The sequence below is a fragment of the Hemiscyllium ocellatum genome, chromosome 17 (genome assembly GCF_020745735.1).
Source record: "Hemiscyllium ocellatum isolate sHemOce1 chromosome 17, sHemOce1.pat.X.cur, whole genome shotgun sequence".
NCBI lineage: Eukaryota > Metazoa > Chordata > Chondrichthyes > Orectolobiformes > Hemiscylliidae > Hemiscyllium > Hemiscyllium ocellatum.
The window spans coordinates 67,716,685-67,743,375 of NC_083417.1; the positions used below are offsets into that span (position 1 = coordinate 67,716,685).

The 26,691-nt window shown below is 45.0% G+C and overlaps 1 protein-coding gene across 1 annotated transcript in view; it reads left to right on the forward strand.

The window, feature by feature from the left end:
* LOC132824024 (RNA-binding Raly-like protein) overlaps nt 1-25,482 on the forward strand; it is a 970,546-nt gene extending 945,064 nt beyond the window's left edge. The window contains exon 8 of the mRNA XM_060838262.1: nt 16,584-25,482. Within this exon, the coding sequence (XP_060694245.1) occupies nt 16,584-16,586 (3 nt within the window). The 3' untranslated portion in view covers nt 16,587-25,482. The remainder of the gene's footprint in view (nt 1-16,583) is intronic.
* Nucleotides 25,483-26,691: the final 1,209 nt, after the last annotated feature.

A 26,691-nucleotide genomic window follows, 5' to 3' on the forward strand; every position in this document is an offset into this window, starting at 1 on the left:
TTCTGTTAAACTCTTACTTTTGCTTCACTAACTAAAATTTATTAATGGCGCAGTTATAGATTGTGATTATAGACCAACACAGTTATAGATTGTGACTGTAGACTAACACAAGTATGGATTGTTGGCTGCTTTTTACAGGCCAGAGGCTTTTTCTCTGCCGGCCAGAGTTATGGGTTTTGGAATTGTCAGTACATATTGTTGGGGACTTTTCTTGTCTTTGTGACAGACTATAACTTACAAATTAACATTTCCAGAGCCATTAGGAGATACATGAGCCATTGATTGTTTGGCTGGTTTTAGCTTCTGAGAAGCTTCTGGAAGGTTACTGCTAAGTCTAGCCCCATGATCATAGCAGCCATCTTTGCTGGGCGGTCAAATGTGCTTTCAGAACAATAACTAAATACAAATATATGTATTTATTAAAATTGCTGCTTTTTTATTCATCTGTGACATGGACATATGTGAAGTCTTGCTGTTTTCGAAATGGCTGCCACACTTTCAATGTTATGACAGGGATTTTAAAAATGCTTTAACAGCTGTAAAACACTTTGGGACGCCCTGAAGATATAAACAAGACAGGATTTACAAGAGTGATTCCACAAATGAGGGATTTTGACTGCAATTGGAGAAGCTGGGATTGTTGTATTTTTAGCAAAGGACACTGGTGACGGGGGGGTGGTTAGATTTAATGGAGGTATTAAAAGATAAGAGAGGATTAGATAGAGAAAGAAAAGCTGTACTCATATCTGGATGGTACAAGGGCTAAGGGCACATATCCAAAGTTTTTGGTAAGGGATGGCAGTGGGGAGAGTGGGGGGCTAATAAAGAAAAAAACTTTCATACAGAAGAGCTTGAAATCGCTGCCCAAGAAGGTGGTGGTTGACAGGCAGGAGGCTAGAAGAACACAGCAAGCCAGGCAGCATCAGGAGGTGGAGAAGTCAACGTTTCAGGTATAGCCCTTCTTCAGGACTCAGAAGTTGGTGGTAACGAGACAATCAGTGATTTCAGCTGAAATCCCCAGGTAAGGGGAGTGGGACTCACTGGATCGCTCTATGGAGGGATTGAGATTGACAGGCCAAAATGGGCTCCCCCTGTGCCATAATGTCCCTACAATCAGGATTTTGCTCAACCCATTGAGGGCTCAACATGGACCGGAAAGGTGTGTTGGCAACAAGTCCCACCCACAGTCCCCTCCCTCATTGCCAACGGAATCAGTTACCATTCAGGGCAGTCACCATGTGTCCCCACTCCGCATCTCTTCCCCCTCCAAGAGCCGCCGGCATAACCAGAGGACCCATACCATAACATCGCCACCTTGAGCTGTGACTGAGGACGACAGGGAACAGGCACCGAATGCAGTCGAGAAACATGCTTCTGACGGAGGGGGAGCTTCCTCTGAGAGAACTGTTCAGGCTGTGGGGCCGTGTACGGGACCCAGTTACATTCCGGGTTCCTGACACGGAATTCAACCCACTGAAATGACTCACTGTTTGGACGCTGCATGTTGACAGTCCACCTGATGCCTTGCGCTGGGCGGCCTATCCAGATCTGTTCCTGAGGAGTTCAGCGAGGTCATTCCACCGCTATGACCTTTGACTTGTGCATAATTGAAGGGCTCAGGGCTTGCACTTCAGAGTAATGGCGCACGTGACGCTGCCCCCACCCACACATCTGTCTTACACCTCACATCATCTGGTAAAGTTGTGCTCCTTTACTCTGAGGTGCAAACTCTTGAGCCCTTCAATTATACAGGAGTGAGATCACTCTGGTGATGCCCGCCGTGGTGGAATTGCCTGTGAACAGCGTTGCAGACCACGGGGCAGGAGGGGCCTGCTCTCTGAGACGTTGGTGGCCTGAGGATCCCGGCAATGGAATCGGTAGCTCAGGAGAGAGGGAGGGGGACCCAGCACAAATCAGTGATTCAGCTGACATCTCTAAATAACTCATTGGATTCTCATAGAGCCAGGCTATTTGGCCCAAGGAGTCCACACTGACTGTCCGAAGAGCATCCCACTCAGGCCCATCCCCCTGTCCTATCCCTGTAAACCGTATTTCCTATGACTAATCCACTTTGGATACTACGAGGTAATTCGGCATGGCCAATCCACCCTAACCTGCACATCTTTAAATTGTGGGAGGAAACTGGAGCACCCGGAGGAAACCCACGCAGACATGGGGAGAACGTGCAAACTCCACACAGACAGTTGCTCGAGGCTGGAATCGAACCTGGGTCCCTGGCAGTGCTAACCACTGAGCCACCATGCTGCCCCACAGTGGGCAATGTCATAAAGATGTTTCAGTTAGCCTCTTGCCTGTTAGCTGGGTGAAGTTGCAATGTCGCAGGGCTCCATGGGGGAGCTGGATGGTGCATTGAGTTATCACGCTGAGCTTTAATGCTGCGTCAGAGTCCCGTCCACACTGATAGGAGGTGGCAGCCAAGAGGACACAGCCTGGGATTGCGCAGTCTGCTGGTCACAGATCTTCAACCCAAAACCATCACTCATTGGCACCACATCAGCACTCTCGCCCAAAATAGACACTCTGTAGTCGGCACAGAAATAACAATTGCACACTACAGCAGTGACGAGGGCTCTTATAAAAATCAACTGATGTATATTGTTGTTCAGATTAGAAACTGTTTTATTCTGTATTTAACCCTGGGCTGAACCTGTCTTCGGAGTGTATGATGGGGACAGTGTAGAGCAAGCTTTACTCTGTATCTAACCCCCATGCTGACCCTGTCCTGGTAGTGTATGATGGGGACAGTGTAGAGGAGCTGTACTGTGTAACTACCCCGTGCTGTCCCTGTCTTTAGAGTGCTTGTTGGGAGACAATGTAGTGGAAGCTTTACTCTGTATCCACCCCCATGTTGTCCCTCTCCTGGGAGTGTATGATGGGGGAATAATGTAGAGGGATCTTAACTCTGTATCTATCCCATGCTGTCTCTGTCCCTCAGAGTGTTTTATGGGGACAGTTTAGAGCGAGCTTTACTCTGTATCTAACCCCATGCTGTCCTTGTCCTGGAAGTGTCTGACGGGCGACAGTATAGTGGGATCGTTACTCTGTATCTAAGCTCGTGCAGGCAGTGTTTGATGTAAGAACATTAAGAGGATGATTTTTACCATGTGTTCCCTCAAACCTGCTCAGCTCTTCAATATGATCATTGAATGCCCTGGGGCTTCAATTCCTCTATCCCACCCTCCCACCATATCCTTAGATTCGCTGAAAGGGCACAACTCCAACTGTACCAGTTTCAAATATATTCAACTCTGTGGGGCAGAGAATCCCAAGATTCACATCCCTTTGAATGAAGAATATTCCCCTCATCTCAGTCCTACATGATAGGCCCTTTATCCTAATAGCTTCAAGATGGCGTCCAGGCTCTTGCCCAGGGCTCATTCACTCGCACATGCTTTCTTTCTCTTCTTTTCTTTCTTTTTACTTCTGCTGGTTCTCTTTCAATTTTTTTTCTCTGTCACATTTCTTTGGAACCTTTTGCAGCAGGTTAGTCAGTGAAATCAGTGTGGCAGACAGAGCGTGCCCTGCATGGAGTCGCGACTGTTCACAGTGACTGGAGGAGGTGGCAGTGACAGCAGCAATGCCCTCCTGGTATTTGGGGCTGACAGGGACAGCAGCGAACTTTTCAAGATGGCGATGCCAGCAAGTTGACTTCTCCAAGGAGGGCAGTCGGAATGGATCTCTTGACATAGATGAGAGCGATGGCCTGGTCTGGCAGCGGAGTCAGTCACTCCTGGTTACTCTAGGCCCTCTCACCCCAGACACCAATTCAGTGAACTTTCACAGTGCCATCTCCAAGGTAAGTAGATCACATGGTGGTGGCACAGTGGTTAGCACGGCTTTGCCTCACATGGCCAAGGACCTGGGTTTGATTCCAATCTCGGGCAACTATCTGTGTGGAGTTTGCACATTCTCCCCATGGCTGCGTGGGTTTCTCCTGGATGCTCCAGTTGCCTCCCACAGTCCAAAGATGTGTAGGTTAGAATTGCCCATAGTGCTCAGGGATGTGTAGTTTAGGTGCATTAGTCAGGGGAATGGATCTGGGTGGGTTACTCTTCAGAGGGCTGGTGTGGACTTGTTTGACTGAAGGGCCTGTTTTCACACTGGAGGGATTCTATTTTATCATTCCTTAAGTATGGAGACCAAAATTGCAGGCCGTATTCTAAGCATTGTTGCACCAAATCCCTACACAATTGTAGCAAGAATTGTTTATTTTTGTACCCCAGCCACCATGGAGTAAACACCAACATGCTTCCCTGTTTACACACTGTGCCTGGATGCTCATCTTCTGTGTTCATTTTAGGATCACAGCCAAGTCTTTCTGAACGTTAATATTTGCAAGTTTCACACCTTTAAAAATATTCTGCTTTTCTGTTCCTATGACAAAAATGAGTAACCTCACATTTCCCCATCTCCCATCTTGTGCCCTAATCACTTAACCTGTCTATATATCTTTGCAGCTTCTCTATGCCCTGCGCACAACTTATATTGCCTGCGAGCTCTGTATTGTCAGCAAATGTAGATGCATTACTCTTTGTCTAAGTCATTAATATAGATTGTATATAAAAGCTGAGGCTGTAGCAGTGATCCTTGCAACCCTCCATTAGTCACTGCACACCAACATTAAGATGCCAAACTTATCTCTTCTCCTTCTTCCTGTCTGTTAACCAATCTTCTCTCTATGCATTGACCTTTTGTATGTGAAAAGGGCCAAAGGTAGGTATATGGAGTTGGGCCAAAGATGAGCCATGATCTCATTGAACGGTGGATCAGGCTTGAGGGGCTGAATGGCCTATTCCTATGTTCCTATTTGCCATCTTAACTAATACCCTTTGGAAAGGCAAACATACTATGTGTACAGTGTCCCCTTTAAGTACCTTCCTTGTTACACACAGGAAAAAAATTGATGGAATTTTCCAACAAGAAATCCCTTTTTGTCGAAGCAATCCAATCCTACCATGGTTTTGGTTTGCATTTTAAAGTGTAATTAATTCAACAGCTGATGGCAAGCTAACTGGCTCATAGTTCCTGTTATCCCCCTTCTTCCATTCAGGCAATGTAGTGTTACATTTCCTAACTTCTGCCAAGCTGCAGATATTCCAGATTCTAGGAAAATTTGGAAAACCATTGTCAGCTTATCCACTATGTCTTTGGAACCCTGGGATGCAGCCATCAATAGTCCCATTAACGTGGTGAAAGCACCTTACAACACAATGGGAGCTACGTTCCCCAAAGTATTTTTCCATCTGTGAGGAACTCCGAGATTTGTGCCCAATGGCAACTTCTGAAACCAGAAACCGACACCGGCAATGGTGTCAGGACGCTGACCATCTTGCGCTGACCCGTGGAGCAATCATGTGACCACGCAGCTTAGTTGGAACATTGGGTGGAGGGTACGGTTAATGTGAAGCCACCACCTGATTCCCACAAATACTGTGCAGTGGTCACTCTGAGCGAAACTGTTGTTGTATTAGCAGCAGTTAGGCCAGCCCGGTTGCTGCCATGCTGTTTCCATGTCCTCTCCATGCTCATTCCCCTGTTGTGCATTACGTCCAGAAACAATGACCCACGTGGAAACAAGGCCACGACCTCTGCCCCCTTAACTGCCCAGTCAGATTGACTGTTTTAGAAGTTTGCAGGATCAGCAGTTTTTGCAAAGAAGATTCGTGAATGGTTTTCTTTTAATCAAATGACTCACTGGTTTCTGTGCATAAGATGTAGGAGCAGATGTAGGCCATTCAGCCCATTGAGTCTGCTGTACCAGCCTTCAGATTGTAGTTGATCTGATAATCCTCAATTCCACTTCCTTGTCTTTTCCCCATCACAGTCCAGTCAATCTGATGATGACATAAGGACTTGTGGAGGGGAAGGCAGAAGGTGACAGGCCTGTTATTCCAGATCTCCCAACAGTTAGAGTGACAAGATTTATCTTACTTTGCCTTCACTGCTCAAACCAATGAGTGTAGAAGTTAGGATGTCATGTTGAGGTTGTACAAGACATTGGTGAGGCCACGTTTGGAGTACTGTGTACAGTTTTGGTTGCCCTACTACAGGAAGGATGTCATTAAATTGGAGAGAGTTCAGAAAAGATTTCCCAGAATGTTGCAGGGCCTGGAGGCTGGATAGGCTGGGATTTCTTTCACTGGAGCGAAGGAGGTTGGGGATGACCTTGTAGATGTTTATAAAATCATGAGGGGCATAGATAAGGTGCATAGCAAAGTTTTTTTTTTACAAAGGTAGGGGATTTCCAAAATAGAGGATATATTCTTTAGGTGAGAGAGGGAAGATTTAAAAGGGACCTTTTTCACACAGAGAGTGGTCCATGTGTGGAACGAGCTACCAGAGGGAATGGTAGATGCAGGTAAAGTTACAACATTTAAAAGACATTTGGATAGGTACATGAATAGGAAAGGTTTAGAGGGACATGAACCAAATGCAGGCTAGTTTAGAATAATGGTCGGCATGGATGAGTTGGACCGAAGTATCTGCATCCGTGCTGTATGACTCTGTGGCTCAGTTGTAACTTGTACTTGATTGCTGTCATAATATAAGCCACATCTTATTTAAGACCACAGCCCTTTCTTGTTGGATCACTAGTTGGTTTCCTCTACCATTTTAGAGCTGAAAATGTGTTGCTGGAAAAGCGCAGCAGGTCAGGCAGCATCCAAGGAACAGGAGAGTCGACGTTTCGGCATGAGCCCTTCTTCAGGAATCAGGCTTATGCCAAAACGTCGACTCTCCTGCTCCTTGGATGCTGCCTGACCTGCTGCGCTTTTCCAGCAACACGTTTTCAGCTCTGACCTCCAGCGTCTGCAGTCCTCACTTTCTCCTCGAAGATTCTACCATTTTAGAGACAAGTAAGCCACATAGACCCAGTCAGAACAAGAGGACATGGCAGCAATCCACATGTTGGCATTGGCCAACATCGCATGCCCACACAACCTGGTGCCACAGGTGATCACCTGAAACATGCTCTTCAGAAATAAACCTGCAGTGTACCTTCACCTGTGTGCAGTGAAAAATACCCCCCCACCTCCAGTAAATCTCCTGTCCATGTATCAAACTGGACATACATCCAGTCTTGAAAACAACTCTGTACTGAGGAAGGGTCACTGGACCTGAAACATCAATCTGTTTTTTCTCTTTCTGCAGATGCTGCCAGACCTGCTAAGTTTCTCCAGCAATTTGTGTTTTGGTTTCAGAGCCCCGCAGTGCTTTGTTTCATTTACCTGTTCCGATTGTTGCTGCTTGCGGTTTCTCAGTGCAGCTTTTCCATCTCGACAGTCCGTTAGCAAATGTAATTTTGGCTGCATTTGGTCTACCCGACAACAATTAAACAGGGAGAGCCGCGGCCTCACCACCAGGTTTAGGCATCAAAAAGAGCGAATTATTTGAGGCTGGATCTTGTTCGAATTTCGGAAATGCCACTTTCTGAGTGCCGTTAATGCTGAGTTTAAATATCTCCAGTGGGACTTCCTTTTTTGTTAATTCTTTCATGGGATGTGGGTGTTGCTGAGCAGCCCAGTATTTAGTGTCCATCTCTCTTTGCTCTTGATGATGATGGGGAGCTGACTTCATGAACTGTCACTGTCCTCTCCAGCTGTCAATGCAAGTAGCATTATAACGTAAAGAGTGTTTTATGTTTAATAATACTTCTTGATGTTCATGATACAAACCAACTGAAGGCTTCCTGCTGTCCACTGTGTAATTGTTTTGTATGTCTGCCTGGATCCCAGTGGATGTGCAGTAAAGGTTTGCGTAAATAGATTTCAAATCAACATCTAAGTAAGTGTCAGTTTCCTTTAATGTAATGGAGGCAAGGATGTGATTGTCGAAATAGAATCCACAAGATAAAGCACACTCTGTGATGATCCAGTGAGGAAAGACTCTTGGAAAGGGTATTTGGCTTTGCAACAGGCTGCTACCTTATTTTTCTTGACCATTTTTCAATCCCCCTTTGACACAGGTTGGGGTCTGCCTCAACTGGCACTGGCTATCAGGTCGTACCTGGCCCACCCAGCTATGGTGAGCATCAAGAAGTACTCTTAGTCACAAAATACTCTTTACATAATAGATTCTCCCTCAACAAATTTGTGCTGACTTTTCTCAGTTAACCTGTACTTGCCTGGCTGATTGTTAATTTGGTCCTGAATGATCACTTCTAAGATAGTGAACATCAAGTTCAAACTGCCTAGCGAAAACTTACTAATCTTTGTGCCTTTTGTGAACAACAGTCTAATAATATGCATTTTCTTTGTTAACTGCTCGTCTCTTCTCACACTCTCTCTTTGCTCCCTTATTTGCCTTCTAAGTTCCCCACATCAACTTTCTATATTTGACGAGGTTTTCAATTGTGTTACCTGGTATCTGTCATAAACACACTTAATGCTTTATCTTGATCTCAATCTCCTTTGCTTTCCAGGGAGTTCTCAATTTGTTGCTCCATGTTTTCTCTTCTTGGGAATATATCTTGACTGTATTTAAACTATCTCCTCATTAAGGGCATCCCATTGTCCAGTTACAAGTTTTCCAGTTAACCTTTGACAAGGCCAGATCTGTCCTTACCCTTTTGAAGTTAGCCTTCCCCCAGTAAGTCCTTCTTGCTGTGATGGCACTTGTTAAAAATAAGGATAAATTGAACAGTTTAAGGCTGTTTCCTCTCCAATTAGGAAGCTGAGTAAGGTGACCTCATCAAAGTGTTTCAGATTATGCCTGGAGTTGATAAGAAATGTTGAGAAAAGATGCTTTTACTTATGGGATGTGTCCAAAACCATGAATTATAAATATAATTCCTGGCAGATCCAATAATGAAGTGAGTTGAAATCTCTTTTCCTAGTGTGTTAGAAGGTGTAACTTGCCGACTCGATTATGGACTGGTTGAGGTGAGTAACAGTGATGCATTTAAGGGAAGCTTATGGTGTCCATGAAGGAAAAGGATATAGAAAGGTCACTGAAATAAAAGCAAAATACTGCGGATGCTGGAGCAAATGTAGGGAATTCTGGAGAAGATTAGCAGTTCTAGCAGCATTTATGGAGAGAGAGAGAGTGAGAGAGAGCAAGTATTAACTTATCAAGACCTAGAAAGATTTATTAATTGGGGTTAGATGAAATGGAGTGAGAGATGAATTATTGGAGTGTTAACAACTGTATAGATCAGTCAAACCACGCAGTGTGTTTCTGCTCTGTCTTCACTGAGGAAGACACAAGCAATCTCCCTGAGGTAACAGTGGCTGAAGGACCTGAACTGAAGGGAATTTATATTTGCCAGGAATTGGTGTTGGAGAGACTGTTAGGTCTGAAGGTTGATAAGTCCCCGGGGCCTGATGGTCTACATCCCAGGGTACTGAAGGAGGTGGCTCGAGAAATCGTGGATGCGTTGGTGATTATTTTCCAATGTTCTATAGATTCAGGATCAGTTCCTGAGGATTGGAGGGTGGCTAATGTTGTACCACTTTTTAAGAAAGGAGGGAGAGAGAAAACAGGGAATTATAGACCAGTTAGTGTGACCTCACTAGTGGGAAAAATGCTAGAGTCAATTATAAAAGGCAAAATTACGACACATCTGGATAGCAGTAACAGGATAGAACAGAGTCAGCATGGATTTATGAAGGGAAAATCATGCTTGACTAATCTTCTAGAATTTTTTTGAGGATGTAACTCTGAAGATGGATGAGGGAGGTCCAGTAGATGTAGAATACCTGGACTTTCAGAAAGCCTTTGATAAAGTCCCACATAGGAGGTGAGTGAGCAAAATTAGGGCACATGGTATTGGGGCAAAGTACTAACTTGGATTGAAAATTGGTGGCTGACAGGAAACAAAGAGTTGTGATAAATGGCTCCATTTCGGAATGGCAGGCGGTGACCAGTGGGGTACCGCAGGGATCAGTGCTGGGACTGCAGCTTTTTACAATGTACATGAAAGATATAGATGAAGGTATTAAAAGTAATATTAGCAAATTTGCTGATGACAAAAATGTGAGGAGGATGTTAGGAAAATACAGGGTGACCTGGACACACGAGGTGAGTGGACGGATGCATGGCAGATGCAGTTTAATGTGGATAAATGTGTGGTTATCCACTTTGGTGGCAAGAGCAGGAAGGCAGATTACTACCTAAATGGAGTCAAATTAGGTAAAGGGGCAGTACAACGAGATCTAGGTGTTCTTGTACATCAGTCAATGAAGGTAAGCATGCAGGTACAGCAGGCAGTGAAGAAGGCTAATAACATGCTGGCCTTCATAACAAGAGGGATTGAGTATAGAAGCAAAGAGGTTCTTCTGCACCTATACAGGGCCCTGGTGAGACCACACCTGGAATATTGTGCGCAGTTTTGGTCTCCAAATTTGAGGAAAGACATTCTGGCTATTGAGGGAGTGCAGCGTAGGTTCACGAGGTCAATTCCTGGAATGGCGGGACTACCTTACACTGAAAGATTGGAGCAACTGGGCTTGTATACCCTTGAGTTTAGAAGATTGAGAGGGGATCTGATTGAAACGTAGAAGATTATTAAAGGATTGGACAGTCTGGAGGCAGGAAGCATGTTTCTGCTGATGGGTGAGTCCCGAACCAGAGGACACAGTTTAAAAGTAAGGGGTAGGCCATTTAGAACAGAGTTGAGGAGAAACTTCTTCACCCAGTGAGTGGTGGGTGGATGGAATGCTCTGCCCCAGAAGGCTGTGGAAGCCCAGTTTCTGGATACTTTCAAGAAAGAGTTGGATAGAGCTCTTTAGGATAGTGGAATCAAGGGTTATGGGGATAAGGCAGGAACAGGATACTGATTATGGATGATCAGCCATAATCATAATGAATGGTGGTGCTGGCTCGAAGGGCTGAATGGCCTACTCCTGCACCTATTGTCTATTGTCTATTGGTCTGTGCTGTGCTGTACAGCACAGTGGCTCAGTGGTTAGCACTGTTGTCTCAGAGCGCCAGGTACCCAGGTTCAATTCCAGCCTTGGATGACTGTCTGCGTGGATTTCCTCCAGGTGCTCCGGTTTCCTCCCACAGTCCAAAGATGTGCAGGTCAGGTGAATTGGCCATGCTAAATTGCCCACTGTATTCAGGGATGTATAGGTTCGGTGAATTGGCCATGCTAAATTTGCCCATGGTATTCAGGAATGTGTAGGTTAGGTGTAATAGTCAGAGGTAAAATGGAGAGCAATAGGGGAATAGATCTGTGTGGGTTCCTTTTCAGAGGGTCGGTGTGAACTTGTTGGGCCGAAGGGCCTGTTTCCACACTGTTGGGATTCTATATCTATCTCATTCCATACAAAAATTGCCATTCAATGATATTAACCTCTTCCATGAGACTGTTAGCCTCGAGAAGGTTGTGTTGCCATCTTGAACCTCTCCATGGACTGTAGACAGACTCACAGTGCTGTAAGGGAGGGATTTTAAGGATTTTGTGCATGACCTGTTGTTAAATTTCGGTGAGTGGTGAGATAACTCCTCGAAAAGTCACAGAGTCATTACAATGCAGACGAAGGCTATTTGGTTCTTGGTGTCTGTACTGCCTCTCTGAATATGTTTAACTTTAGTGTCAAACTCTTGCCTTTTCCCCCATGACCCCAGGTATTGTGTGTACTTAAATAATTACCCAATACCTTTTTGAACTCTTGGATTGAACCTACCTCACCAACACTTCCAGCCAATGCATTCCAGACCTTAGCAACTCGCTGAGTGAAACAAAATCCTCACCTTGCTTTTGCTCTTTTCACAAAGTCGGAAGTCACACGACACCTGGTTATAGTCCAACAGATTTATTTGAAATCTCAAGACCTCGGAGCACTGCTCCTTCGTCAGGTGAAGTGGGCGTGGTTTCTTTTACAAAACACTGTAAAACTGTTCCCTCGGGTACGTACTCAGTCTGTTTATGAGCAGGAGCCATTTTGCGCTAGCCACTCTGTGTAGACCCTCATGGTTTCGAAAAGTTCCTGCAAATCTCTTCTTCGCCTTCTCCTCTTTGAGGAAACCAGTCCCAACGTCTCCAATCTCCCCTCATCGCTGAACCGTATCATGCCTGGAATCATTCTTGTAAACTTCTTCCACACAATCTCTCCAATGTATCCTTTAATATGGTCCCCGTAACTGTATACAATACTCCAGATAGAATCTAATGGGTATCTTATATACATTCATTGTAATCTCCTTGCTCTTGTACTCTAGCCCTGACTTATGAAGCCTGGAATACACTTTACTTTTATCAAAAGCCCTCTCTCTACCTTCTGACTTACACACAGTTACATCCAAGTCTATCTGCTCCTGTACACCGTTCAGAATAATACTCTTTGACTTTATGCGTCTCCATGGTTAGCATATCCAGGTGTATCACCTCACATTTCTTTGCATTGAACTTCATCTTCCACCTATCAGCCCACATCATGAACATTCCATGTCCTGTTGAAGTTTTACACTGTCCCCTCTCACAGTTTGCAACTCTCCCAGGCTTTGTTTCATTTGTAAACTTTGAAGCTGTACCTTTCACACCAAGATCATTTATTCTCATCAGGAAAAGCGATGGATCCAATATCAACCGAAAAACATCCGTCTGTGTTCCTTCTCTCTTAGCAATCTATGTCGTTAGTGAAGTTTTCATTCCATGAGTTATAATTTTCCTGACAAGGTGGGTGTGCTGAACTATTTCGAATGCTTTTTCAAAATCCACACACAACACGTCAATAGCCTTCCTCTACTTATCCCGCCCTGATACCCCTTAACCTCCAGCAAGTTAATTGGGCACAATTTTCCCTTAACTAATCCATGCTGATTCTACCAAATCAATACAACATTTTCCATCTGACTAATAATTCTATCCAGAGTAATTGTTTGCAGAAATTTCCTCACCACTGAAGTTAAACTGATTGATCAATAATCGCTGGGTCAAACTTGATAGACTTTTTATGAACAGGGCAGAATGTTTGCAATTCTCCAGCAAGCTGACACCATCCCGAGCCCAGGGAATACTGAAATATGAGTTGTTGATATGGAAGGCTGTGGTTTCAGGCTACAGAATGACATTGAATGATATTGGGCAGAGCAAAAGCAGATGGCATTCAATCCTGGTAACTGTGAGGTGGTGCATTTAGGTAAGTCTATTAAGGAAAGGATTTACACAATAAATGGTGGGTCCGTAAGGAGAACAAAGGGACCCTGATTTATAGGTTGATAGATCCCTGGAGGTGTCAGTGCAGGGTGGTGAAGGAGGCAAAAGAGATGCTTACCCTCATGAGCCAGGGTGTAGAATACAGGAGTAAAAACATCTTGTTACAACTTTATAAAAAGTCGGTTAGGGATGCAGTTCTAGTCACCAATCTATTGGAAGTGGGACAATACCCCAGGATGTTGCCTGGGATGAAAGGTCTCAGTTATGAGGAGATTCTGATAGGTAGGGTTTGTCTCCCTGAAGCAGAGGAGATTATGGGGGGGGGATCTCAGCCCCCTCTTCCTGCTGTCGGTGAGATCCTGTCAAAGTGAATGGAGAGGACACCAAAGCAGCTGCCGGAGTGGAATGGGAAACGTGGAGCTTGTGCTGAATCTGATCAAGAGCAGTAAGGGAGGATGACTTTAAAATATTGTCTAAAAACCACGTCACCATTGGTATGCTGAGCCAGAAGAACATAGTGTGCTGTTTTATCAGCATGTCGGGGTGTATTTGAAATGTGAAGTGAAAAGATAGGTTGCAGACTGCAATTTTTGGCCAGTTTTGTTTCAGCTTCTCCTCAAGGTTTAGAAAAAAACCCATTTTCGAGAGTTTGCACATTCTCCCCGTGTCTACGTGGGTTTCCTCCGGGTGCTCCGGTTTCCTCCCATAGTCCAAAGATGTGCAGGTTAGGTGAATTGGCCATTCTAAATTGCCCGTAGTATTCAGGGCGATGTAGGTTCGAGAAAACTTAAAGTAATAGGGTAGGGAAATGGGTCTGGGTGGGATACTCTTTGGAGGGCCGGTATGGACTTGTTGGGCCAAATGGCCTGTATCCACACTGTAGGGGTTCTATGATCTGATCGAGGTACACTAAATCATGACAGGCAGAGGTAGGGCAGATTGTGAGAATCTTTTCCTTAAGGCAGACCTGTCAAGGACCAGAGGGCATCGGTTTAGGGTGAGGATTAAATAGTTTAGAGGGAACCTGAGGAAAGATGTTTTCAAGCAGAAGGTTAGAGACAAAAATACTTCAGATGCTGGAATCCGAGGTGGACAAACAGGAGGCTGGGAGAAAACAGTAAGCCAGGCAGCATCAGGAGGGGGAGAAGTCGACGTTTCAGGTGTAACCCTTCTTCAGGACTAGGGGTGGGTGTGGGGGAGCTGCAGATAAAGGGATTGGTGAAGCAGGATGCTCCCTGCCACTAACCAGGTCCATTCCTCCCATTGAACAACCAGGTCATACCTTCTACCTCTCTTCCCCTATCCCCACTTCACCACCCTGGCCCTACCACCCCCTTTATCTGCAGCTCCCCACCAAACCCACCCCGAGTCCTGAAGAAGGGTTACACCTAAAACGTCGACTTCCCCTCCTGATGCTGCCTAGCTTGTTGTGTTCTTCCAGCCTCCTGCCTGTCTAATCAAACAGAGGGCGGCAGAAATAAGGGATGTACAACCTGAGAGGATGGTAGAGGCAGATACTACATTTAAGAAGTATCTGGACAATCATTTAAAACAGGAGGCTATGGACCAAGTGCAGGGAAATAGAGTTAGTATACTTTGGTCATGGCATAGATGTGGTGGGCCGAAGGGTCGGACTCTGGAATGCTATAATTGCCAGCTCCTCAGCAGTGTCCATTTTCATTTCAAGTAGATTTGGCAGAGCCAGGCAATGGCACACAGCTCAAAGAAATGGGAGAAAATTGGCAACAACTCGGGGAAGGGAGTGGAGAAAACAACATCACTTCACAGAGAGGACAGTTACGATTAAAGAGACATGAGAACAGCCTACTGCATTTGCCACTCCATCTGTTTCCCACTACTTTTTCTGCACAACTGCTTGCTGTTGTCACTCATCCCCAACACCACCCATGACTCACTGGCAAATAAAAGGCTCTGCTGGTGGCCAGATCTTCAGTGCTGATTTGGCCTTGGAGCAGGCTCTTCAGCTCCTCAGGCCTGACCCACCATTTCATGAGGAGGAAGTGGGTACTGCAGATGCTGGAGGTCAGAGTCAAGATTAGAGTGGGGCTGGAAAAGCACAGCAGGTCAGGCAGCATCCGAGGAGCAAGAAAAATCGACATTTTGGGCAAAAGCCCTTCATCAGGAATGTTTCATTAGATCATGGGGAATCCATATAAATCTAACAATTTTGAAATTTTCCACTGACTCAGCGCAGCAGCTGCTTCGGGGGAAGAGAGTTTCAGATTTCCTTTTCCCTTTTTATGAACATAGAACATAGAACATAGAAAAATACAGCGCAGTACAGGCCCTTCGGCCCTCGATGTTGCGCCGATCCAAGCCCACCTAACCTACACTAGCCCACTTTCTTCCATATGCCTATCCAATGCCCGTTTAAATGCCCATAAAGAGGGAGAGTCCACCACTGTTACTGGCAGGGCATTCCATGAACTCACGACTCGCTGAGTAAAGAATCTACCCCTAACATCTGTCCTATACCTACCACCCCTTAATTTAAAGCTATGCCCCCTCTTAATATCTGATTCCCTATGTGGAAAAAGGTTCTCATTGTCAACCCTATCTAAACCCCTAATCATCTTGTAAACCTATGACCTCAGGACTCCAGAACTCAATTCCTCTATCAATAAAAGCCAGTACGCCATATGCCTTCTTCACAGCACTATTTAGCTGGAAGCATCATTGCCCCCTTGCAGCTCCAGTTTTAAGATCATGCCTCTTCTTCAAGCTAAGTAATTTCCCCTGCCCTCTCAACTCCTTGAATCATCTTAAACAGCTTACATAAATCAACTGCAATTCTTGTGTATATCGGCCTACCCCCTATCATTTACTCTTATTCCTAGTCCCAGTGCTATTCTGGGGAACCTGCACTCCCCAAGAACAACACTTCCTTCCTGAAGTGTGGGGCTCCCAATAGATTGCAGTAACCCAACCAATAGCAAAAGGCGTTGCAGAATCTTCATCGGTGGTTCTGCACGATGTGCTGTCTGTCTTTCATCACAGTCATAGAGTCATACAGCACGGAAACAGACCCTTCGGTCTAACCAGTAAAAAATGAGGTCTGCAGATGCTGGAGATCACAGCTGAAAATGTGTTGCTGGTCAAAGCACAGCAGGCCAGGCAGCATCTCAGGAATAGAGAATTCGACGTTTCGAGCAGGGCTTATGCTCGAAACGTCGAATTCTCTATTCCTGAGATGCTGCCTGGCCTGCTGTGCTTTGACCAGCAACACATTTTCACCTTCGGTCTAACCAGTCCATGTCAAACATAATCCCAAACTAAACTACTCCCATCTGCCTGCTCCTGACCCATATCCGTCCAAACATTTCCTATTCATGGACTTATACAAATGTCTTTTAAACGTTGTGACTGTGCCTGCATCCACTGCTCCCATCACGTGGACCATTCCGATTCACTAACAGTGACCTAAAACCTCTTGTGTTTGCAGTGAGTAACAGCCAACAGGGAAACCAGACGACAAGATAAGAAGCAAAGAGGCAGCTGCAACGTCCATCACCTCCACTCAACAAGGCACAGCCCAGAATCTTCCGGACCGTATGGAAGTGGTCTCACCATTGGCTCCGGTGCGCGCACTGCCTTTTCCTGAAAACCCCACTGCTTCCTTTCTCCGATTCTGACTGTGCTCGGGAAGCCCGCGGTCCCGTTTGTATAATAGCTGTACATTTTCCCTCCCTCCTCCCCTCCCCGGATCCCAGTGGGTTTTTATTTTCAATGACGACCATTCTCGGTTTGTAGGGGACCGGGGATGTTTTCTGAAAATAGATGTGAAGAGGGAATGTTACACTTTACGAAAAGAAAAATCTTCATAACCGTCTTGTGTCTTGTTTGAGCACCTCCTCCTCTCTCCCCCACCCCCTGTCTGTATATGTGTGCAGAGTTGGTGCATGAGATAGCCAAGGTAAAGAAGGTGAGAGCTCCTTATTCCAGAGACCTGAGGCCTTTATTCCAGGCCTGTGCAATACCGAGAGAGTGCAGCAAAGCCAACGGTTCTGCTTTTCGGATGAGACTCTGAGCCGAGACCCCAGCTGCCCTCCTCAGGTAGACATTAAGGATCCCACGGCACCTCTACAAAGAAGGGCAGGTGGGGGCATGGTGGAGTTTTATTCCTTGATACCCATCATTAAGACAGATTACCTGATCATTGACCTGTTTGCTGATTGTGAGATCTTGCTGTCTGCCACTTGTGTGATGCTTTTTGTTTTCTCCATCATTTCTGCACTTTGAAGGGTATACAATTGGCTGTGAAGCATTTTGACATATCTAGAGGCTTCCAAAACAAGCTACGGAAATGCACTTTTTTTTGGTGTAGGTTCAGATGCTTCCGGCATCTTGTCGACTGCCCAGCGTGTTGCTGCACGTCTTGCCTGGCAAATCGGCGTTCATCGGGTTTGATCGGGTAGTTCCTCAGAAGGCTGTGCATTTGTTTCCTGGTGCCTTTGCTGGCATACCTACTGATAAGGGGATCCTAGGGGTTATGAAGCTCTACCCACCACTGCTAGCAGAGTGGGATGTAAAGTTAATACGTTGCTTAGCCGTCTGTGCCCCTTGGCTTGGGGACGGGTGGAGGATGCTAATCTCAGGCCTCAGGCTAATCACCAGGCAGTGTTGGAAGAGAAGAAGTGTCAAAGCAAGTGGAAAGGAGCCTCCAACATCGAAAGGAGGATAAAGGAATGCAGCAGCAGAAGGGCACTAATGGGCCCCTCAAGCCGATTCCATGATTTCACTGCACCCACTAGTCTGAATCTTAAACCTACTTACCACTTTGGTTCCAGACTCCTTAATGTCATTGCCTCTCACAAATCTATCCATCTCAGATTTGAAACTGCCCCACCTGAACCCCACCAATGTTATTTTTACCGGGACAGCGTTCCAGATGGCTATTCTTTATGTAAATATATCATTTCAACTTTAATTGTAAGTGGCCCAGCTTTGATATTTGGTCATCTCTATGCTGCCCCCCCCCACTAACCCTACCCATGACCATGACTGATTCGCTTATCAGACATACTAGTTTCTATCTAACCTATCACAGTTAGATCTCCCCTTAATTTCCTATACCCAATATATAGTGTATCCTGTTCCACTAATGCCATTCTGGTGAATCTGTGGTAGAGCCTTTGTCTTTGTTGAGGCTGAATGCAGTACTCCAGATGGGGGCTAATGATTATAGAATCCCTACAGTGAGGAAACAGGCCCTTCAGCCCAACAGGTCCACACTGACCCTCCGAAGAGTAACCCACCCAGACCCATTCCCCTACCCTACTACTCTACATGTACTCCTGATTGATGCACCTAACCTACACATTCCTGGTCACTATGGGACAATTTAGCATGGCCAATTCACCTAACCTGCACATCTTTGCACTGTGGGAGGAAACCAGAGCACCCGGAGGAAACCCACGCTGACACGGGGAGAATGTGCAAACTCCACACAGACGGTCACCCGAGGCTGAAACCGAACTCGGGTCCCTGGCGCTGTGAGGCAGCAGTGCTAACCACTGAGCAAGTTATATTCTATCATATAACAGAAATAAAAATCCTTTTTGAACACAAAACCCATGGTCTAGTCCAGCAGCGACTGTTCAGCTAATGGGATTAAAGGGTCACAGAATTGTTATGAGAGCTAGTCTGCCCATTATTGTCTGTGCTGGATCTCTGAATCAACAACTATCTTTGTGCCATTCTACTGCCTTCCCAGCAAATCCTTCCTTTTCAGAGAATAGCCTAACTCCCTTTTGAATGTTTCAGTTCAACTCCACCTCACCCTTGATCAGCATTCCAAATCTGAGCCACTCGTTCCTGTGAAAATCTTATTCTCACATCCCCTTTGCTTCGTTTGACAAATACATTGAATCTGTGTTCTCCTGTTCTCCATCCTTTTATAGACCATAGGAATGGGCCCTTCAGCCCACGCTGTTGAGCTGAACATGACGCCAAATTAAACTAATTCCTTCTGCCTATCCTTGGTCCATATCCCTCCATTCCTTGCATATTCATTTGCTTATCTTAAAGCCCCTTAAAAGCCCCTATCAAGTCTGCCTCTGCCACCACCCCTGACAGCACGTTCCAGACTTCTGCCACTCTCTGTGTAAAAAAACTTGCCCCTTCAAATCTCCTTTGAACTCCCCCCCCAACCCCTCACCTTAAATGCATGCCCCCTCCCCAGCCCAGAATTAGACATTTCAACTCTGGGAAAAAGATTCTTACCGTCAACCCTATCCATGCATCTCATAATTTTAGAGACTTCTATTGAATCTCCCCCTGCCGCTCCAGAGAAAACAACCCGAGTTTTTTCAGCCTCTCCTTATATAACTCATACCCTGTAATCCAGGCAGCATCCTGGTAAACCTCTTCTGCTCTCTATCCACATCTTTACTTGAATGTGGCAATTGGAATTGAACACCATACTCTTTCATGAATGAGAACAATTTCTCTCTGTCTATGGCCCTTGTGGTTCTGAATAGCTGGGGTGAAGGTCACTGGGCTACCTACACTTGAAGCTCCAACAAGCTCCCTGTCCATTCTGAAGATTAGATTCATGCACTGCATTGACAGCACTTTACTGCACAAATGTTCCCTATTGTTGTGTTACACTGGCTCAGTCATGATGAATTGATTGGCCTTCATCTATTCCATTGCAGTTTAAGTGCTGTGTCAAGTCAAGCACAGAAAGGCAGCGTAATGCTGGGCAGTATGTGACTCACGTGTTTATACTGCCCCATCTGCAATCCTCACCTGGCATTGGTCTGTTGTGAGAATCTCAATTGTTGACAACTGGAGGGTCACTGGTCAAGAACGTTCCCTGTCACTGTGAGATCAGCACACCACAAAGTGGGAGGTCAAACTGAGGGGGAGATGGAGATGGCATTGAGGGCACCAGTGATGGTGAAATCATGTGTCAGACCAGGATAACTGAATGAGAGAAAGGGCTGGGTAAAGGACTGAGATGGCGAATCACCCAGGGTGGAAGGTAACACAGGAACCTGAAACCATCACGGCTTCAAAGATGGGTTGAGAATTCATATGTACCCCCTAAAATGTGATTATTCCATGTGATTAGCATGAACTAATCAGTAATGACAGTGGCTAGTCGCGGAATTTTTAATGGTAGTCGGAACTCAATTCTGACACACTGTGTCACTCTGCCTCTTTTCCTGGATTTTACCAGCGTACCACGGAGCACTAGCTAATGAGGTGCTTGCCAAAAAGTCCAGTTTAATTTCTTTTTATTTTAAATGAACAAATTGACCCACATCTTCAAATTGTAACTTCTGTGAATAAGGTTGCTGTCTCATCTAATCACCAGTGAGGCGCCACCATGGAGGAGGAGGAGGTGCAGAAATCAGAGTACATGTTTTATGTATATTTGAGTGTATTATACTGTTCAGTGTTTGGTTTCTTTTTTGTTCACTATTTATAGTTTTTGAAGTGCTTGTTTTTCACTTGTGACTCATCCCCCGGCCTGTCCTCTTCCCCTTCCGCACCCTCCTCACTTGCACGGTGTTGGCTGCCAGGTTTTCAGGCCATGCCTTTGTTGTGAGAAAGTTTGGACCTACTCTCTGCAAAGGACTGCTTCATTTGTGACCTGGAGAGTGGGTAAATGTTTGCCAGCCAAAGAGGGTTCAGCTATTCTTGCAAATGTGCTTGGAAAATGCTATTTTAAAAAGAAAAGTCACAGTACAGTCCAGACTGGTGTCGCGTTGAATGCTATCTGTACCTGCTAATATCAAAGGGGCAGTCTGAATTGGAGTGGTGGACTTTTAACCAGATCTCACACTGTAAATCTCAAACTGCTCATTCTTAAAATGACAACTTCACTCAAAGAAGCCCAAAGCAGAATTTCCCAAACATTGCAACCCCATGTACTTCAAACTTAGCATGTTTCCCAGATCCCAACAAAAAAACAAACCAGCAGCATATATATAAAGAATACAGTTATTAAACTATGTGTGTTGCAGATCTACACTCATAAGTAAGAAAAATAAATAAATAAGAGAATCTCCATTTTAATTAACTTTTTAAAAATCTTACTTTATGCACGTTTCAGTAAATCTCTCCCTATTCCCCAGTGACAGAAGCCTCAGTGAAGGCCCCCTGATTCCTGTTTCCTTGCCAGGATGCCACTGCATCCTGCTGCACTCTGGTGCCTGTCATGAAGGCAGCCATCTGAATGTTGCACTGTACCCCCTAGAAAGATGGCAGCCATGCAAATATCCTGCTATACTTCGCCCCCTAAAAAGATGGTGGCCATGCAAATGCCTGGCTGCATTTTCCTCCTATAACGATGATGGCTGGAAAGATGTATCATCACTGGGAGAAGCCCAGCAGCCCTTGCAGGGAATTGAGATTGCCACCATAACTATTGCTTCTGAGACCCTAACAAGGGTCACGACCCACAGTTTGAGAAGCGCTGGCCCAAGACTATCGCGTGGGATTTGTTATTGGAGGTTTTATCACGTCACCTTCATATCCAACTGTCCAGACTTCAGCTATTGGTCATTTCTCAATGCCCACTACCTTCCAAGCCAACTGAGAGGTGAACAAATCTTCATGATGTGATTGGATGATCCTTGACTGTTGACCACGCAGCTCATTCTGAAACACACGTTCAAAGAAAACGAAACAAGAGAAAGTCACCCACAATTGATTTCAATTTCGTTTCCTTTTTAGTTTCCCACAGCGATGTCCATGGAGGTTAATGTCCAACACCTGGAGACTGCAGTGCACTCCTGAAGTTTGGCAGTTCTATAGATAGCGTAGGGTACTTGAGCATGGGCTTGAACTCAGGCAAAATCTGTGAAGATCCAATCAAAATGGGGCATCCCAATTGGATTTGAATATAATGGATTTTAGTTTCGTTTCTACAATGTAGCAGGCTCCGAGAGATACCATGCACTCTTGTACAAGTGCTGGATGATGCAGTCTGAATGTTTCTGTTCACACACAATCTTTCCTTCTTGGTTCTCTGTCCTTGCTGTTTCTGGTAAAGTGACTTCCATCTTGAAAGTTTCAGTCAACCCACTTACATTTCTAATAGTCACATTATTTCTTGCTGTAATTTCTAGCTTAATAGCAGTGTTGAAGAAGAGTTGTTGGAATAACATTAGTCATCTGACAATGATGACTTAAAGTGTAAAAATTAAACTTCTAAAGAAGTTCATTCATGGGATGTCGTGGTTGATAGCAAGGTCAGCATTTGATGCTCAGCCCTAATTGCCCTTCAACTTATAGCAAAGTGTATTTAAAATTCAATAACATTGCCTTTGATCTGAAGCAGGTAGCAGGACAACAATAAGGCTGGCAGATTCTCTTCTGAGAGAGGACGGCAATGAACTTTTACAACGATCAGTGCTAACTTCCCTGTCTCCATGGCGGAGTCCAGATTTGAGTCATTGAATTTCAATTCTATTCACTGCCTGAGCTTCAGCAGCATCAGTCTAGTGGTATTACCACTGCCCGACCATCACCCTCTGTAATAAAGATAACTGAGATGCAACACATTAAGGCTATTCTTTCATCTAATCTATTCACTTCTATGGTTACACACACAACTCATCCCAGCCAACACCAGCCCAGCCATTCATCTCATGTCAGGGCACATGGTTACAGCCCCATTGATTTGAATTGGATTAGCTTTATTGTCACATGCACTCGAATGTGTGTAATGAAAAGTTTGCACTGGCGCCACTTATGGCGCCATCTTAGATAATATGAAACCAAGATACAGACACTTAAGTATTTGATGTAAAATCGAAAAAATAATATATATAAGGACCAGCATAAGAATGAAAAGGAAAAACAGAAAATGTACTCAATTTACTGTCCGTGTGGAAACATAGCCTCCAGACCACACAGGGCCCAGTCTATAGCAACATTGGGCTTCAAAACTCAAGGCATAACCACCCCTCGGCGGCTTCCAGTCTGGGACTCAACCACCCGCTGCGGCCTCCAGTCCAGGATCCACTCTCCCGCGGTGGCCTCAGGTCCAGGACTCACCTCCCTGTGGTGGTCTCTGTCCATGACTAACCTCTCCACGTTGGTCTCCAATCCAGGACTCACCTCTCCCCATTGGTCTCCAGTCTAGGACTCACCTCTCCCCATTGGTCTCCAATCCAGGACTCACCTCTCCCCATTGGTCTCCAGTCCAGGACTCACCTCTCCCCATTGGTAGCCTGTCCATGACTAACCTCTCCCTATTGGTCTCCAGTCCAGGACTCACCTCTCTCCATTGGTCTCCAGTCCAGGACTCACCTCTCCCCATTGGTCTCCAGTCCAGGACTCACCTCTCCACATTGGTCTCCAGTCCAGGACTCACCTCTCCCCATTGGTCTCCAGTCCATGACTAACCTCTCTCCGTTGGTCTCCAGTCCATGACTAACCTCTCCCCATTGGTCTCCAGTCCAGGACTCACCTCTCCCCATTGGTCTCCAGTCCAGGACACACCTCTCTCCATTGGTCTCCAGTCCAGGACTCACCTCTCTCCATTGGTCTCCAATCCAGGACACACCTCTCCACATTGGTCTCCAGTCCATGACTAACCTTTCCACATTGGTCTCCAGTCCAGGACACACCTCTCCCCATTGGTCTCCAGTCCAGGACACACCTCTCTCCATTGGTCTCCAGTCCAGGACACACCTCTCTCCATTGGTCTCCAGTCCATGACTAACCTCTCTCCATTGGTCTCCAGTCCAGGACTCACCTCTCCCCATTGGTCTCCAGTCCAGGACTCACCTCTCCACATTGGTCTCCAGTCCAGGACTTACCCTCCTGCGATGGCCCTCAAGTCCCTGACTTGCCTTCTCCTTTCCCATCTGAGTAAATTTTAAAAGTTTTTAAAAATTTAAAAGGTCTTAGGATAAACACAAACAGCAGAAAGAAAAAGGAGATGAGCTCTGACATGGGAGCCATATTGATGTAGAACAAGGACAAGTGGGGACATTGTGTCCTGAATTTGAACATAGGAATTGGTATCTGCCTCTGAGCCCATTGAGCCTGTTCCTCTAGTCAATTAAATCAAGTCTGATGTGGACCTCAAACCTATTGAGGCTGCCTTAGTTTCCACAATGACACCTAACCAAAGAAAAAGAATCAATGACATTTTGAGAGAGTCAGTGCAAGATGTCCACTACCTTGTCCATGGAAAAATCCTTCCTCATTTTACTCCAAAATGACCCAGCTCTAATCATTTTAAGACTATTCCTCCATTTTCTGATTATTTTTCCACCAGAGAAAATGGTGTCTCCCTACTTGCCTGAGGAAATAATAATTAAAGTATTATTTCAGCATCAGCCCCTCAAAGCTTTTGAAGTTTAAAAGAATCAAAGTTAATATAACCAATGCTCAGTGTGCTTTTTCATTAATTCTTTCATGAGAGATGTTTGTTGCGGTAAAGGACAGCATTTATGGCTGGTAGAGGTGTGGGTTTTGGAAGGTGCTGCTGAAGGAGCTCTACTGAGCTGCTGCAATGCATCTTGTAGCTCTTCAAGTTCTGCTATTTAAGTTCTGTGACCATTCCAATGCCAGTATATCACACCTGAGGTATGGTGTGTAAAATTAAATGCAGCACCTCAGCTGAACTCCACAAAAGGCTCCATATAAAATATGGCTTTACCTTGCTTCACTTTGTAGCTCAATTCCCTTGAGACAACAGACAACTTTCCATTCACCTTTTTGTTTATTTGTTGTACCTGTCCACCAAGTCTTGTACATTTACATCGAAATCGCTTTGCTCCTCCACAGCTCCCAGTCTCACATTATCAGGGCAATATTCCCTGTCTCTCTCACATCCAAAGTAGATGAGCTAACACATTGAATACTGCCTGTTATTGTTTTGCCAACTCATTTGATCTGTCTTAATCCTTTTGTAATTTCCTACTCATCAAAGTGCCTCCTAACTTAGTGCAATCTACAAACTGGATATTGTTTCATCGACGTCATTAATAAATCCGGTGAAAAGATGGAGCCCTGGTCAACTTGGCACATCCTGACAACCACAGAACAAACTTTATATCCATCCTTTCTGGCTTCTACCTCCGAACTAATATCAGTCCGCTTTGCAAGAGTGTGTGGTCTCCTTGTTGCTAATCTCTTGTTTGGAGGCTTATCAAAGCACAACAAAGGACATTAGAAACAAGAGCTTCCATTTGTGATTCAAGCCAAAGCAGTAGGGTTGGTTCCCATTCTGTACACAATAGGCGCCATAGTCTTTTGCATGTTTAAGGGTGTGTTACTTGTAGTAATTAAATGTACTCCTACGAGGGTAGAGTTGGATTTCATGTGAAATTAATAAAATATTATAAAGATTAGAAACTCTTTCCCAACTTTCTCATTTGACCTTTCCTGATGGAGCTGAGGGTGGGTGGGGTGGGAGGGGGAGAAGGGGCGGGGGGAGAGAAGTGCAACTATCAACGTCCGTTCTCTCATCTGTAAGCTTCTAACACCATTTGGCTTTAAGCAGTGTGCACTGCAACCTTCAGTTGGATCGGTTGAAACCTGGTCAGCAAAGTAAGACCATGAGGTGACTCTAGAGTCCAACATTGGTCTCTGTAGCCTCCTACCTGAAAATGGCAGCCCAGCCACTGGTAGGAGCAGTATAACCTTGCCCGATACATTTATATTAGACAGGCTGTTTGGGGTAGAACTGCAACATCGGTTGAACACTTTTGAAAGTATTCCTTCTTAGTATTGTTGCAAATGGTACCCTCCCCCATGAGGGAGCAACCTTCAGCCTGCCTAGTTCAAATTTTAGACACAGGTAAGACTCAAGGCTAATTAGTGTGAAAGCTGTGGAGGCAAACCTTGTGACATAAAGGTATCTTATGAGGATAGGTCTTTTCTGATGTTACCATTGTTCTGATCTTTCAGCAGTCCCCTTGTCCCACCAGAGAGCTTCTGTCTAGTTTGCGTTCTGTTCAAAATAACTGGTTTGTCCATTTGTATTGGACTATTCATGAAATATATAATGTGGAAACAGCCTGACAACCAACACTGATGAAGGAAACTTTGAATAAATTATAATTATGATTGTCCGCTTCCCCCCCTCAATGTTGTGTATCTAAACACAACTCTCACACAGAACTCCATACTGATCAACCCAGGTTACCCACTCAAAAAGAACCAGCTTAGAAAGGGTTCACACTTCAATTGGACTGGAGCAGTGCAATTAAGGAAGGATTTCTACAAGATCATAATGATTGGGGTCAAGGCCATGACTTGTTTCATTTGTTCTAAGACTTTGAATTGTGACCTTTTGAGTACAACTGTATTGTGTTTATGTAAATGACAACTTTGGGAGGCACTTGCTTTGTTGTCTTCGTGTGGCTAATGCTGATCCCTTTGGGTGTTGACCTTTCTTTCCTGAGGTTTTGTACGTAAATTAATTTCATACAGTACCAGTTCTGTATTAATATCAATAAAGATGTTTGACACTGAAACTCTGACTCTAGTTTTATACACTGAAAGATGAAGGGAGTTAAATATTTTTGTTACCTATTTCTGACCAAAATTTCCCCTTTTCAGGCACTAAAGAACTTTTG